This window comes from Mesoplodon mirus, assembly GCF_964341445.2.
Source record: "Mesoplodon mirus genome assembly, chromosome: 4".
Classification (NCBI taxonomy): Eukaryota; Metazoa; Chordata; class Mammalia; order Artiodactyla; family Ziphiidae; genus Mesoplodon; species Mesoplodon mirus.
The window spans coordinates 55,742,471-55,755,902 of NC_138979.1; the positions used below are offsets into that span (position 1 = coordinate 55,742,471).

A 13,432-nucleotide genomic window follows, 5' to 3' on the forward strand; every position below is an offset into this window, starting at 1 on the left:
GGTATGACTTTATAGCTTAGCTCCTCCTAATGGCAGGGGGTTTAGATCAGAGTAAGATCTAAACTCCTTACCACTGCCTTTGAGACCCTACATTATCTAGCTCTTGGCTATTTCTGTGACCTCATCTCATACCATTTCCCCCGTTGAGCACTGTACTCTAACCTTACTACCAACTATATCAAGTTGGTTCTAACCCCAGGACATTGACATTTACTGTTCCCTCTGTCTACAGTGCTCTGCCCTCAGATCTTTAACATGGCTCATTCCTTCTCATCCTCTGCAACCTCAGAGAGCTTCCCTGATCTTCCAGTTAGAACTCTCATTTTAGTCACTTTGCCATCGTCTTTCCCAACAATTATTCATAACACTTCCATTATATGAAGTTATATAATTTATATGTCTGCTTGTTTATTATCTTCCTCATAAATCTCCATGAGGGTGGGACATTAGTCTGACTTGTTCACTGTGGTATCCTCACTGCCTAGAATAGTGCCTGGTACATAATAGGAACTCAATTACTATTTGCTGAATGAATGAAAAACAGAGATAGGAGAATGATGTTTTCCCTTTCTACCTTGGGAGGAGGGGTTTGGTGGGCGAAGGTGCTTGTTTTTAAAGGGAGGGAGCTGAAAAAAGAAGTATTAGGCAAGGAACACATATATGAACATATAAGAAAACTCACTTCTTTGCCTGCTGTCAATCACAGAAGATGGCCTCAACTGCCTGATAGAACATTCTCCCCCAGAGCCAGTGTTTCTGCCTTTGCAGCCTCCAGGCCTGCTTCTTCTTAGGAGGTACTTAAACATAATGCCCTTTAGCACTAAGAATTCAGAAGTTTTCTTCAGTATCAATTCTTCAAAACCTGTGTTCTGCTATTTTAACTTGCTCTCTTGTGCATTTATGTTTGCAGAACAGTGTCTGGCACATAGGAAGTATCATAAATATTTGTTAAATAAACATTTTTAAACACACTACTGTTATCAATGAAAAGTTTAAAGAACTAAGCCTTGATGACTTTTATGGGAAATATTTGTTGCTTTCCTTGGTTTCACTTTTGTCTGACTACAGACATTGCTGCATTTAGTGATGAAGTAATTCACCTCATGTTATGAATTGTGGCACTGTTGTTATTCAAAAGATTCTCACTTTGACCTGAATATACACCAAGAAAAAAAAAGGTTTGGACCACTTATGTGATTTAATCAAATTTTGCAAGGTTATTGTGTGCTATTAGAAAGATCTGATCTTACATTAAGTAGCCTCTTTGTAACTAATCCACACGGTCATCAAACACAAGGATGAATGATCTCCCAGTGGGTTGAAGTGCCAAATGCATTCTATCATGCAAAATCTTATGGGGAAATCTCCCTGCAAACTGAATAGCAGATTCTCCTGTGGCCTCACCAAATTTGAATGCTTCCAAAGAACACTTTCAGAAAGAAACTGTTCCGTAAGTGCAAAAAAAATGCAGTTGTATTCATAAAGTACTCCAAACAATTAAAGAATTTTGTTTTTACTGCATGGCGAGGACTTTATTATGGTAAAACATGCATTTTAACCATTTTAAGTGTATATAATTCAGTGGTATTAAGTACATTCACACTGCTGTGCAACCATCATCACTATCCATTTCCAGAACTTCTTCATCATCCCAAACAGAAACTTCAAACCTATTAAACAATAATTCCCTATCCCTCCCCAGTCTCTGACAACCTCTATTCTACTTTCTGTCTCTATGAATTTACTTCTTCTAGGTACATCATACAAGTGGAAAAATATAATATGTATCCTTCTGTGACTGGCTTATTTTACTGAGCATAGTGAGCTCAATGTTCATCCATGTTGAAGTATGAGTCAGAATTTCCTTTTTTTTAAAAGGCTGCATAATATTCCTCTACATACACATTTTGTTTACCCATTCATCTATCAATGGACACTGGGGTTGCTTCCACCTTTTGGCTATTGTGAATAATGTTGCAATCAACACTGGTGTACAAGTATCTGTTTGAGTTTTTGCTTTGAATTCTTTTGGGTATACATCCTGAAATGGAATTGCTGGATCAGATTATAATTCTGTTTAACTTTTTGATGTACTGCCATATTGTTTTCCATAATAGCTGCATCATTTTACATTCCCATCAGCAACGTATTAGAGTTCCAATTTTTCTACACCCTCACCAACATTTATTATTTTCCTTTTCTTTTTTGATAATAGCTATCCTAAGGGGTGTGAGGTGCTATCTCGTTGTGGTTTTGATTTGCATTTCCCTAATGATTAGTGACACTATCTTTTCATATGGCTTAGACTTTTTAAACTTAATTACTAATATAAGGAGTCCTTTAGCATTAAAATCTAAATAACCAGCTAGTTTTTATAGTGTGTTTTCCACATATCTCATATATCATTTCTTCACTGGGAAGGAGAAACACCCTTCTTACTTAGTTATAATATCAAAATAATATAACAAAACATGTAAACTTTCTGAGAGTGTCCTGTAATTTCTCTCCTGAATTTCTTTGTATTACACCTTTTATTTATTTTTATTTATTTTTTTTGCGGTACACGGGCCTCTCACTGTTGTGGCCTCTCCCGTTGCGGAGCACAGGCTCCAGACGCGCAGGCTCAGCGGCCATGGCTCACGGGCTTAGCCGCTCCGCGGCATGTGGGATCTTCCTGGACCGGGGCAGGAACCCGTGTCCCCTGCATCGGCAGGCGGACTCTCAACCACTGCCCCACCACGGAAGCCCTGTATTATACCTTTTTTTAAGTTTACACAGATTTGGCTCAAAGTTTTTAAGAGAAGTCTAATTTAATTCTTTCATAATTTATGTGTAGATGACAATTATACATATGTTAATCACGTTTTGTTTGTAAAACAATGGCAAAGTGATTTAACTTGATATATGATGGTTATTGCTGAGGTGTTATGGCTTATGTAGTTACTTTTATTTTTTGGATAACTTTACATCTAGATACATTTCCAGATCTGAATAACTGGGTATAATTATAAAGGATACTTACTGAGTCCAAGAGAGTTGTATTAGAAAAACATTGTAATTATATTCTAATTTCTACAGGGTCTCAATGTAAGATATATAACCAAGATTAAATATTTAAAAAAATTACCAATTTACCAATTCACCTATCCAAAATACTTTACTCTGACAGTCAGTAAAATTTGCTTAATATTCACATGCTAATATTTAAGGTGGAAACAAGAAAATCAAGGTGTAAACTTCTTACAGTGCTGAATGGTAGTATAGCAGTTGCCTTAACTAGCTGATAAAAGTATTATAGCTTGCTTGAGAGATGTGGCCTTAGAATGAAGAGACGGAATTCATTAGGCTACCAAGGCTTTCAAAAATATGTTAAGACTCTTTATTTACCAAGACATTTAATTATTTAATATCATTTCCAAAACAAGTTCTCTACCTACGAAACAATATATTTACCCACTGACATACTACATTCTCCATGACAGTTATAGTCCTCACTGTAAATTAAGAAATTGACATTGAGGGAATTCCCTTGGCGGTCCAGTGGTTAAGACTCTGTGCTTTCACTGGCGAGGGCCTGGGTTTGATCCCTAGTCGGGGAACTAAGATCCCACAAACTGCGTGGTGTGGTCAAAAGAAAAAAGAAGAAATTGACACTGATTTTCGAGTTAGCTATCTAACAAAACCCAGCTTCCTGAACTCCTAAATTGGATAATTAGAGCATAAGCCAGAGTCAATAACAGCAGAGGCTCAGCAATGTTCAAATCTTAACTTAAACAACTGACCAGACATTTAAAAAACAAATCACCTAAAAAAAAGAAAAGAAAATGAAAAAATACACACACACACATATATATGTATATAAATATGCCCACCTGAGGACCACCATATATAAACAGCACAGTCGGGTATTTCTTTCCAGGTTGTAGATCATGAGGTTTGTATAGCATCCCATACAATGTAAATCCAGTAGTGCTTTCAAAAGAAAAAATTTCTGGAGGGGTATAGTCAGGAAGAGGACCTGAGAGGAGGTAACACAGTCTGTAAAAGGAGTTCTTATGGGAGCTCAGCAATCTGAGAGCAAGGAAAAGATACCATAAACCTACCACCCTATACACAAATAACTAACCATCCCCCCCTTCAGATGATAAGCAAGAAATCAAGCACGAAGTTATCTTTAAAAAAGGAAATCTAATGAACATATCAAATTATCCATTTGAGAAGCAGACACAAAGTATTATGAATAATCCTTGGAGCCCAGGAGGTATTTACATGCAGAACACAAATACTTTGTGCTCGGTTTGTGTAACTTATTGATGGTTAAGTCATATACCTGATGGGAAACTGAAACCAGAAATTAACTTAATCAATTGGTTTTTCAAAACGATACAGACCTATACTAAATCAGTGTATACTGGATGATGTTATAGTCTAAGCAGAGATCATCACCATATTACAAATTCTGACTGTGGACATCAGAACATACTTATACCTTGTGGTTTTGCACTAATTTCTTAATCCCTTAGGAGGTATTTATGAGTGAAAATACCTAACAGGAAAAAAGGATTTGGGGATAAAATGAATGAAAAGATATAAAAAATTAGTCCATTCTTCATGTTTAAGAAATCAAACATTTTAAAAGTAGGTAATTCACAGTGCACTTCACTCCCATACAGAATGAGTGTTCTATCTTTTATTAAGACGGCCATTATAAGTGCTGTACAAGTTTAAGAAAGTGACCAGCTGGGTACTCCTTAAAGCTGCAGCTTCCCTGCTCAAGAGTCTTACTAGTTCAGTATATATTACCTTCAAATTCGGTTGTTTATCTGGGAACTCATCCAAACACGTGAATAAATCACTTCCTAGCTGGTATCTTGACTATTTTAATCTTATTTTCAAAAAGGCCTTCCAGACTTGCTCCTGCCTGGAGTAGGAGGTAACCAGTCTTATTTGATAATTGATAGACTAGAAGGGGTGGGATCAATCACGAACCCAGCAGCTCAGGGACAGGTGGTGATAAGAGACGGGAAGACTCTGTTCAGGAAATGTGGACATTATGACACAGGTTTAGTGCCCTAATGTACTAATCCTACTTAAGATCAGGCTCAGGGAAATGAGTACCTGCTGAATCCAAAATGGTGGCCCAAAATTCCTTTGTTTTGCAGGTTGGGTCATCTTCAGGACTTGAGAGCTTGTAAAGGGACACACAGTGTGGATTCTTCTGGTTACTATACTTACTTATAAAGAAGTCACAATGCTAGAGAAAGGAAAAACAATTACTTTTCCCCAGGGAAAAGTAAAAAAAGTTATCTGTTGCTACATGTGCACTCTGATGCTACAGCTGGAGTATGGTAAGGGTCTGACCATTTATACACATATACAATTCTAAAGTTAAGGCTAAGGTTTTTGCAGGCCAACTTCACCAATTTTCACATTACTGAAAAGGAGTATTACATGAGTAGAGGGTTTTTTATATGACAAGAAACCCTTTTCAAACAGGGACTTAATACCCGGCTGATGCAGCAAGAGTGGGAATAGCCACGGTCGGTCAGCCTTGTCACCTCTCCAGGATTTACATAACTGACCACGTACAGGTGATGTTCTAAAGGAGAGTCTTTGGTGCCTTCAAAGTATACCAGCTTTCTGACTTCATCAACCTGGATCTGTCAAAATAAAAACAAAAAAATCAGTGCTAGTATGACCTTGGCAAGACCAGTAATTTAACAAACAATATCCAATTTTATTCAGAATCATTTGAGTCACCCTTTGCCTTGTGCCTCTTTTAAAGATTTGTCACCAATGTTAATAAGCTTGACTTGGTTTTGCTCATGTCTTATAGCTAAGAATAGATCCTGTTCAGAAGGTAAAAGGATGCCCAAGTTGCATGCTATTGGTAGTTTCCTATAGAATGTGTACTTTTCTTAAAATACAAAAATTATGTCATTAAAATGACAATCCTTTACAGAGAAAAAAATACCTATATTACAGCTCAGGTCAACCATTCACGCACACTTAAAAGAGTTTAATTTTAGCATCCTATTTCTCAGTGCAGCATTATCTTAGGCAGTGCTTTTTTAGTCTTTTGTACAAATTTGTAAAAATTTCTTATCTATTGGGTTGGTGAATAACTGAACTCAATCACTCAATCAGTTTCAATACTGGTATAGTTTATAAATAAGTATGAAGGATCTTTTAAGTCTTCATTCAGAACTCAAAATAACTGCAAGTATACTCATAGCTGAATTCACTTAATATTCTTCCTAAATTACAGTAAGATTCTAAATAAATGGCTTTTATTGTTCCTTTTCAAAATCTTCTAGCAGCCTACTCAAATGATGTTTAATAAAATTCAAACTGTGTGGGCTTCCATGGTGGCACAGTGGTTAAGAATCGCCTGCCAGGACAGGAATAGAGACGCAGACGTAGAGAATAGACTTGAGGACACGGGGAGGGGGAAGGGTAAGCTGGGATGAAGTGAGAGAGTGGCATGGACATGTATACACTGCCAAATGTAAAAGAGACAGCTAGTGGGAAGCAGCCGCATAGCACAGGGAGATCAGCTCGGTGCTTTGTGACCACCTAGAGGGGTGGGATAGGAAGGGTGGGAGGGAGACGCAAGAGGGAGGACATATGGGGATACATGTATATGTATAGCTGATTCACTTTGTTATAAAGCAGAAACTAACACACCATTTTTTTTTTTTTTTTTTTTTTTTTTTTTTTTTTGCGGTATGCAGGCCTCTCACTGTTGTGGCCTCTCCCGTTGTGGAGCACAGGCTCCGGACGCGCAGGCCCAGCGGCCATGGCTCACGGGCCCAGCCGCTCCGCGGCATGTGGGATCCTCCCGGACCGGGGCACGAACCCGTGTCCCCTGCATCGGCAGGCGGACTCTCAACCACTGCGCCACCAGGGAAGCCCCTAACACACCATTGTAAAGCAATTATACTCCAATAAAGATGTTAAAAAAATAAAATAAAAATAAACAGTCACAAAAAAAAAAAAAGGAATCTGCTTGCCAATGCAGGGGACACGGGTTCGATCCCTGGTCCAGGAAGATCCCATATGCCATGGAGCAACTAAGCCTGTGCACCACAGCTACTGAGCCTGCATTCTAGAGCCCGTGAGCCACAACTACTGAGCCCACGCACCTAGAGCCCATGCTCCGCAACGAGAAGGCACCGCAGTGAGAAGCCCGTGCACCCCAACAAAGAGTAGCCCCCGCTCACCGCAACTAGAGAAAGCCCGCGTGCAGCAACGAAGACCCAACACAGCCAAAAATAAATAAATAAAATAAATTAATTTATTTAAAAAAATTCAAACTGTTTTATACAGCAAAGAAAACACAAGTACATTTCTAAAAGCAAGTATTTTTAAATGCCACATTTTCTCCAAGAAGCTTCTTCTTAGTTCATTATAAACGTTTTCTTAGCATGCATGGATAGAGAAATAAACACAGTTGACATTAAGTAGACCTATATGACATAGAAAGAATACAAAGGATAGGAAGTGGCAGAACAAACATTCATGAAGCTTCACAGGTATGTGTTAATCTGTGCAAAATGTCAGGACTGGTTCTGCTCTAGACCTAGCAGTTGGAAGTCAGGCCTCTCAAAACTGCATAAATAACTGGTTAATTCCTCACTCCCCTTTTCTTTGTTTCACATAGCAACTTTACATGAAACACCTGAGGGTTTCAGCATCACATGAATATCAGAATCACCTGAGGGGCTTGTGAAACAGATTGCTGGGTCCCACCCCCAGACTTTTTGATTCAGGAGGTCTGGGGGGCGAGGGGGCCCAGAATTTGTAGTTCTAAAAAGTTCCCAGGTGATGCCGATCCTCTGCAGTCCAGAGAACACACTTTGAGAACCCTAAGGGGCACATGGGTTTAAAAGCCTCAAAGATTTACTCAATTACGGTCATTAGAAATCTTTGGGTGTGAACAGGTCACTGGCAAAAGTAAAGAAGGGAAAGGTAACTTAAAAAAAGTAAAGCAAGAATAGAGAGAAAATAGAAGAGTAAGAGAGACAACCACATCACATAAATAAGCATAACATAAAGAAGAAAACTGATGTACATTATGTCAAGTAGTAGAAAGACACTTAGGTTGCCCAAATAAGGTTCAGATCTGCATAAATACAATTTTGGGGATTCCCTCAGTATTGTCCAACCATTACACAGCAGGAAGTTTACATTAGTGTAAATTTTTATTATCAGAACTTAGAATTACACTGTAAGATTTTTCTCAGGTGACAATAACATCCAAGGTCCCCAAAGAGAAAAAAATATATTGAATATATAACCAAAAGGTCACGTGACACTCTCAGTGGCAACAAGACTTTAAAGGTCGCCTATTATGTTCTCAAGTTTTTACCAACAAAAACAAACCTGGGACCTGGATCTTCATTCTTTCTCCTTAATCACCTTGGGGACTACGAGTGACTTCTATAGTAGTCAGTATATATAATCCTTCAGTAAATCTCCAAATCAATTTGAGGAAATCACAGGCCTTCACTAAATCCTGGTAGCATACATCAACTTAACTGTATGTATCACACACACATAAAGGATGGCTTTCTTAGAGATCTCATGAAACTGACCACCTAACTGAAAGTTGAAACAAACACAAGGTACTATAAAAGGCAAAAGAAATAAAATTAGAATTCATTGAATTACTACAGAAAGCCATATGCCGAGAGTGAAACAGAGGGTGGATTTCCCTCCTCTTCCTTATCAATCTACGCTCTGTATAAATGTTCATCAAATTCTGCAGGTGGTAGATGAAACTTCAAATTTGTGAGATAAGATAAACAGGTGAATGAAATAGCATCACTATTTCAGAAGTAGTAAATGCATTTCCTAATGTAGAAATGACACAAGTAGTCTATAAGAGATTTAGAAATAATTTTCAAACTATATCATAACTCACTTTTGCTAGACTCGAAAAGTATGGACCAGCCCTTTCCTTATTAAGTAGCAACACTGTATTTGAAAATGGTGACCTTTAGTCACATCTAATACCAGGGTTATAAAATGGGTGAGATTTATAATTTAAACTAAGACTCTTCTTTTCCAACAAACTGGGTTCTTTTAGGCCCTAAAAATATTTTCAAAATACTGGGGTCAAAGGAAGTTGCACTAATGATTTTTAGTACTGCATACACACAGCTGATGTTGACTAAATATATCAGTAGAATAAAAGAACATACATTAGATCCATGCCGGCCAAGAACTTCCCATTCACCGCTGGTAATTGCTATTTCCTCTTTGACAGGGCACTTGAAATCACCTGAAGATAAACATAATCATAATTCAGCACTCTACACCAGACTACAAGCAAATGAAACAATAGTATTCTAAACTCTTTTTTCCAAAAAGGTAACACTGAAAAATTCAAAGTTATGTCTGGAGTAATGAAAATGTTTTGGAACTAGATAGAGGTGGTAGGTAGTTGCACAACTCTGTAAATGTACTAAATGCCACAGTTCATTTTAAATGTTCACTTTAAAATGGTTAATGTTATGTGAATTTCACCTTATAATAAAGTCTAAAGTTTAAAAAAATTCCAAGTTATGAGTCTTCATAATAATAATGGAATAATCCATGTAAATAAAGTGAAAACAGCAAAATAGGTTCTTATGGCAAAGACAAAAAAGAACTCAAAAGCATTTGCATTCCTAGATCTTTGGTTAGAAAGATAAAAAAATCTAATGGGTCAATAAGGCATATCTTCCAGAAATGCAACAAACTACCTAAAAAGCCAGAAAAGGAAAATTTTAATACAATTGTTTTTCATTTACCAAAAACAAATTGGGTATTACCATAGTCCATACCAACATGTCTCATTTATCTTTATAAGATTCTGTCTTGGTAGATGAGGCTCTCTCAGTGGCCTAAGGAGAAAGTTAAAAAAATGGAACCACTGCTCTATGCCTAGCTGCTACCAGCTCTGGCTCTGGGGAGTGACAGCTGAGGACAAGCTGAGATGGTGAAATGATACAGGATCTTAAGTAGGGTCCTACTCAAGTTAAAAAAAAATAGACTCCTTTTCTTTTTCTTAGATACAAAAATTCAACTTAGTACTTTAAATTTTATCACCAGAAAATAAATATTATTTAATATATAATAAATACTAATTGGGATTTCCCTGGTGGTGCAGTGGTTAAGACTCCATGTTCCCAATGTAGGGGGTCCGGGTTTGATCCCTGCTCAGGGAACTAGATCCCACATGCATGCCACAACTAAGGAGCCAGTGCAACCAAATAAATAAATATTTTTAAAAAATACTAATTGTTACACATTATAGACACTCATGGAAGAAAGGAGGGAAGAAGAAAATAAAATGAACATCGAGAAAAGGAGGAAGATCTGGAGCAAGAAAGACTTAAGTATAAAGGAGGGAAATGGAAAGAAGAGGTAGACAAACTGAAGGGCCCAGAAACAGACACTGAGAGGGAACAGAGGCTAGGTGTTCTGAGAAGCATGTTAGCTAAGGTGACAGCTCTTATTCTTCAACAGGAGTATAAAATTTTAAGTTATCATCTTTTTATCACTGCCCCAAGAATGTTGTTTTAGTTAATTAACTACTATTTATAGCTCTTTGACCAGTCTTCATCACTAAACTTTCCAGAATTCCATAAGTAGATTTAATTTCTGAACAACAGAGGAACTGGTAAAGGCAATTTCATGCTAAGGGCCAAATTAAACTAAGGCTCTTAGGAAGAAATCTCCATCTTGGATATATAAGCTCCTGTCTGATTAAAAAAAAAATTAGGCTAAGAGAAGGAGCAAAGTCATAGGCAGTATTTACTTTGCTGTCCTAAGATGTAGCTCACTGTTTCCCAAGTAAGAATGATATTTAAAAGGCCATGTTGAGGGCTTCCCTGGTGGTGCAGTGGCTAAGAATCTGCCTGCCAATGCAGGGGACATGGGTTCGAGCCCTAGTCCAGGAAGATCCCACGTGCCACGGAGCAACTAAGCCTGTGTGCCACAACTACTGAGCCCGCATGCTCCAACTACTTTAGCCCGCATGCCTAGAGCCTGCGCTCTGCAACAAGAGAAGCCACTGCAGTAAGAAGCCCATGCACTGCAACAAAGAGTAGCCCTTGCTCACCCCAACTAGAGAAAGCCTGCACGCAGCAACAAAGACCCAACGCAGCCAAAAATAAATAAATAAATTTATATATATATAAAAAACAGCCCATGTTGAAAAAACAAACAACCCACTAAAAAGTCAGCAAAGGATTCAAATAGACATTTCTCTAAAGAAGATATACAAATGGCTAAGCAACATAATAATGTTACTAATCGTTAGGAAAATGCAAATCAAAAGCACAATGGCATACCGTTTCACACCCACTAGGATGGCTCTTACCAAAAACCCCCCACAAAACAAAAATGAAACCATAACAAACAAAAAAAACTACACCCAGAAAATAACAAGTGTTAGCGAAGATGTGGAGAAATTGGAACTTCTAATGGGAATGTACTAAGGTGCAGCTGCTATGGAAAAGAGTACGGTGGTTCCTCAAAAAATTACAAAAAGAGTTACCATATCCAGCAATTTCGCTTCTGGGTATATACCCAAAAGAATTGAAAGCAGGGTCTGAAACAGATGTCTGCCCACCCATGCTCATTACAGCATTATTCACAACAGTCAAAAGGTAGAAGCAGGGGCTTCCCTGGTGGCGCAGTGGTTGAGAATCTGCCTGCTAATGCAGGGGACACGGGTTCGAGCCCTGGTCTGGGAAGATCCCACATGCCACAGAGCATCTAGGCCCGTGAGCCACAACTACTGAGCCTGAGCTCTAGAGCCCGTGAGCCACAACTTCTGAGCCTGCGCGTCTGGAGCCTGTGCTCCACAACAAGAGAGGCCACGATAGTGAGAGGCCTGCGCATCGCGATGAAGAGTGGCCCCCGCTTGCCACAACTAGAGAAAGCCCTCGCACAGAAACGAAGACCCAGGACAGCGCAAAATAAATAAATAAATTTAAAAATAAAATAAATTAAAAAAAAAAAAGGTAGAAGCAACCCATCTGTTCATGGATAGGTGAATGGATAAACAAAATGTGTTTCTATATACAATGGAATATTATTCAACCTTAAAAAGGACATTTTGACACATGCTATAACCTGGCTGAACCTTGAAGACACTATGCTAAATGAAATAAGCCAGTCATAAAAGGACAGACCTGTATGATTCCACTTATATGAGGTATCTAGAGTAGTCAAATTCATAGAGACAGAAAGTGGTTGCCAGGGGCTGAGGGGAGGAAGGAATGAGAAGTTACTTATTTTCCACTAAATTGGGTATTATTTATTGGATAGTTTCAGTTTTGGAAGATGAAAAAAGTTCTGGAGATGGATGGTGGTGATGGTTGCAGAACAATATGAATACACTTAATGCCATGAAACCGCACACTTAAAACAGTTAAAATGATAAATTTTGGTTTGTATATTTTACTACAGTTTTTAAAAAATAGCTATGTTGAGTCTGTTAAGTTACAAATGGCAGTAAAGCATATAACATAACATCATTAAATGCTTACTATTCCAAAACAAACTCTATATTATTAAAGTAGAAAACCGTAACTCAATTTTTTTTTAAACACAGGAGTATTCAATGTACCATTTCATTTTTCCTAGGCTTACACATTCTGTATTACATTTCCCAGAAGGAAAACCATCACTTTTTAAAAAGAAACTAACTTCAGTTGACATAATATTTAATTTCACTTTGGGAAACATAATTATATCAATCTGAAGAGCTATGCCTATAAATCAACTTCAGTGTAGATGCAGACAGTATAAAAAAAATCTAGTATGCACAAATATCTAATAACTTTGTAACATTTTAAAACTAGCTTTTTTAATCTAAAAATTATATGAGCTCACTTTAAACAAAATGTATAGTTAAGGCAAAAACAGAAATAAACAGAATTTATTTATTTAAAAATAAATAATCCCAATACCCAGAGATTACCCACTATTAATAGTTTATTATGTATCCATCAAGAATTTTGCCCTATGCTTATAAAGTACACAAAAAAGACATTACATACCCTGCCCCTCCCACCTTCTGCCCCCAACGTTTTCCCCTTTTTAAATAAAAAAGGATTTCTTACTTGGGGCAGGCAGCCCACCACTGGATCGTTTGTATTTGCTCTCCTTTAAAATGGATGTGATTTTATATAAATGACGAAAACCTGTTTTGCATTCAGAGGCAAAAATAAATTCAATTTCATCTTCATGACTTTGGGGAAAAACATGAAAGATGTCATGGATCTGTAAAATGAATAGCTTAATTTACTATACACATTAATGAAAATACTACATAAACAATTCAATTAAGCCAGAGAAAGAAGAATTACTAGATAAACATACTCTGAAATACAAATAACTGTCAGGCTAGGGTGTATGGTATATGTACAATTAG

General features: G+C 37.5%; 1 protein-coding gene across 5 annotated transcripts in view; it reads right to left on the minus strand.

The window, feature by feature from the left end:
• The window catches only part of DPP8 (dipeptidyl peptidase 8), a 60,491-nt gene that overhangs the window by 9,926 nt on the left and 37,133 nt on the right, over nucleotides 1-13,432 (minus strand). For all 5 annotated transcript variants that reach the window (XM_082619838.1, XM_082619837.1, XM_082619836.1 and 2 more), the window contains 5 exons: nucleotides 13,122-13,281; nucleotides 9,207-9,286; nucleotides 5,508-5,660; nucleotides 5,119-5,254; nucleotides 3,873-4,018 (listed from right to left, as the gene is read on the minus strand). In XM_082619838.1, the coding sequence (XP_082475964.1) occupies nucleotides 3,873-4,018; nucleotides 5,119-5,254; nucleotides 5,508-5,660; nucleotides 9,207-9,286; nucleotides 13,122-13,281 (675 nt within the window). The remainder of the gene's footprint in view (nucleotides 1-3,872; nucleotides 4,019-5,118; nucleotides 5,255-5,507; nucleotides 5,661-9,206; nucleotides 9,287-13,121; nucleotides 13,282-13,432) is intronic.